The 2,726-nt window shown below is 49.9% G+C and overlaps 1 protein-coding gene across 1 annotated transcript in view; it reads right to left on the bottom strand.

Annotated features, from left to right (window-relative positions):
• The window catches only part of RPLP0 (ribosomal protein, large, P0), a gene marked incomplete at its 5' end in the record, with an annotated part of 2,511 nt that extends 131 nt beyond the window's left edge, over positions 1-2,380 (bottom strand). The window contains 7 exon segments of the mRNA XM_009710048.1: positions 1-59; positions 428-568; positions 948-1,078; positions 1,081-1,126; positions 1,614-1,760; positions 2,023-2,110; positions 2,205-2,380. The exon segment at positions 1-59 is cut by the window's left edge and continues 22 nt beyond it. Of these exon segments, the coding sequence (XP_009708350.1) occupies positions 1-59; positions 428-568; positions 948-1,078; positions 1,081-1,126; positions 1,614-1,760; positions 2,023-2,110; positions 2,205-2,380 (788 nt within the window).
• Between the last annotated feature and the right edge of the window lie 346 nt (positions 2,381-2,726).

The following is a 2,726-nucleotide window of genomic DNA, read 5'->3' on the forward strand; positions in this document are numbered from 1 at the left end:
TCAGCTACCACAGGTATGGCCGCCACAAAAGCAGACGGGTCTGCCAGGAAGGCCTTCACCTGCAAAAGGGGGGGAGGAAAAAAAAGGTGAACTCAAAGGAAACAAACATTTTGAAGGATTGAACCTTTGCAATCATACAGGCAACACTCGCAGGTTGCCAGAAGCCAAACAGATGCACTTGTCACTGCCGTACATGAAGAATCAAAGACATTTCAGCTATACTCCAGTGTCATAGCCCCAGGGAGGAAGGAACACCAGGTAATTCAGCTTTCTCCTGCCATTCACACACAACATGGAAGCAAGTGCCCCCTTTCAGGACAGGTCTCTCACTCACAGGGGGGTCTGCGTCTTTTCAAACTAGGTGACAGACAAGGTGCTTCTGTAAACAGAAAGTGCCTCTTTGCAGCAGATCAGACTCAGCCATTACCTTTTCAGCCAGCGGGAAGGTGTAGTCGGTCTCCACTGCCACAGCTAGGACCCGCTTGTACCCGTTGACAATGGAGTGGGGCACAGAAGCAATAGTCGGGTACCCAATTTGCAGACAGACGCTGGCAACATTACGAACACCCTGTGAGGAGAGAGACTCATGATTCTGTGGTCTGAGAAATAACCCGGACTAGAAACCACAGCAGATGATAGCACATTTCTACTCTGCCAGCGTAACGAGGGACAGCATCCAATGCACACAAGTAACACACCTCCAGGGAAATTAGACAAGGCATCAAAACTTAAATGGCCTCAAACACTTTCTGAAGTAGCTTCAGATGAAAAAGCCCACAGAAGGCACTCCCTGACAGACTGTTTTTGCAGGGCGGCAGGGAGAGCTCCTGGCTCTGTAGGACCTCGCAGAAAATACCAGACATGATACTTCATTCTGGGGCAGCACTGGATGCCACTGTAGCGAAGCAGAGAAGTAGAACATAACGGATACAGGTGGTGGCACTCACCTCCAGGAAGCGCTTGTGCAAGGTCTCCTCAGTGATGTCCAGCACTTCAGGATTGTAAATGCTGCCATTGTCAAAGACTTGCTGGATCACCAACCCGAAAGAGAAGGGCGAGATGTTCAGCATGTTCAGGCTTCACTGGCACCCACTTTGTCTCCGGTCTTGATCAGCTGCACATCACTCTGAGAAAGTAAGGGGAAAAGGAGCAAATATGCACAAAGAAAATCGTGCATGTTAATGCTACTGGACACAAACGCACATTTCCAACAGCAAGAGACGGAACTGAAGGAACAAATGAGCACAACAAAAACAGGCTCCAAGTTCAGACCCACAAGTTGAGAAAGGTCTAGACCACGCAAGCAGGTACATCTCAGTTAGGAGAAAGGCAGCACCCTTCCTGCATTACCTATAGGTAGCTCGCCTGCGAGTTCCTCCAGCAGAGCGTTACCCACGCAGCTGAGATCTAATGGAGAACGTAAATCCCCCACACTGCACACCAGGGCCAAGCCAGACAACCTCCTTCGAGTTCCCAACATGCAGCAGTCAGACTGCTGATACAGTATTTCAGCACTAATGGGAGCTTTGACCTTTACAGTTTCCTCAGCTACCGCAGTCAGGGCCCTCCAGCCAAGGAAGAGCTTCAACAACAGCAGGACGCTGCTCACTAACCAGAATTTCAATGGTCCCTCTGGAAATCTTCGTGGTGATACCCAAGGCCTGGAAAAAGGAGGTCTTCTCAGGTCCGAGACCAGTGTTCTGGGCTGGCACAGTCACATCGCAAGGAGCAATAGCACCGGCACGGGCAGCGGCTGGCACCTGGAGAAAGGGGAAATGAGAAGCTGGAAGAATGCTCACCTCTCAGGTCTCATGGGATGGCATCAATTCCTTCCTAAAGCATTCCTCCAGAGTGGATAGCACACACAAGTGAGACAGCTGAACTTCAGCAATTTGGCTATGGCTGCAGGGTTCTAGTTCCCAACCCCTAAGGTATAATCAGGTATCCCCCAAGAAGATTCCGTTTTATTTTCAATTCCTTATCTGCCAGCCCAGAGACACGGTGAGGGCTGATGTCCCCTACCTTGTTAGCCAGCAGCATGTCCCGGATCTCAGTCAGATCTTCCTTGGTGAAGACAAAGCCCACATTCCCACGGATGTGAGGCAGCAGCCTGAAAGAAAGATGACAGCCTTCAGTTCTGCTTCTCAGACGTCTCCTCCTCCCAGACAAAGGATCCAGGAGTACATTCGGACAGGGTTACCCACTTTTCTAAGGCAGGGTTATTCTCCAGATGACCACGAATAGCTTTGCGCATCATTGTATTCTTCCCCATCAACACGACAGCCTTCCCACGCAGGGACATACGGATTTGCTGCATCTGCTTGGATCCCACGTTGTCTGCTCCCACAATGAAACATTTTGGGTAATCATCCAGGAGTTGCTATAGCAAGAAAAACACTGCAACTATCCAAAGAAACCTGGACCAGTGCATAGAGCAGCATTAAAACCTCAACATGTTAAAATGTAAAAAAATAAACTGTAGAAATTTAAGAGTGCACCACAAGGCTCGCACCTTTCACTCAGCTCTCTAGGTGGATCCCTAAACCAGGCATCTCTGTAACTGTCACAGCGAATTCTCACAGGAGCCTTAAAAAGGGTCTGATCTGGACTGTCTTAATCTCTTCGTATTGCTGCGCAATCGTTCCTTAAACGGACAACCTGTGGCACCCCATCTCTTTTTTAAAGAGGCCCCCGGGGTTAGGCCAGCCCGACTCCCGCCGCCCCGC

The sequence above is a fragment of the Cariama cristata genome, unplaced genomic scaffold (assembly GCF_000690535.1).
Source record: "Cariama cristata isolate BGI_N322 unplaced genomic scaffold, ASM69053v1 scaffold38561, whole genome shotgun sequence".
Classification (NCBI taxonomy): Eukaryota; Metazoa; Chordata; class Aves; order Cariamiformes; family Cariamidae; genus Cariama; species Cariama cristata.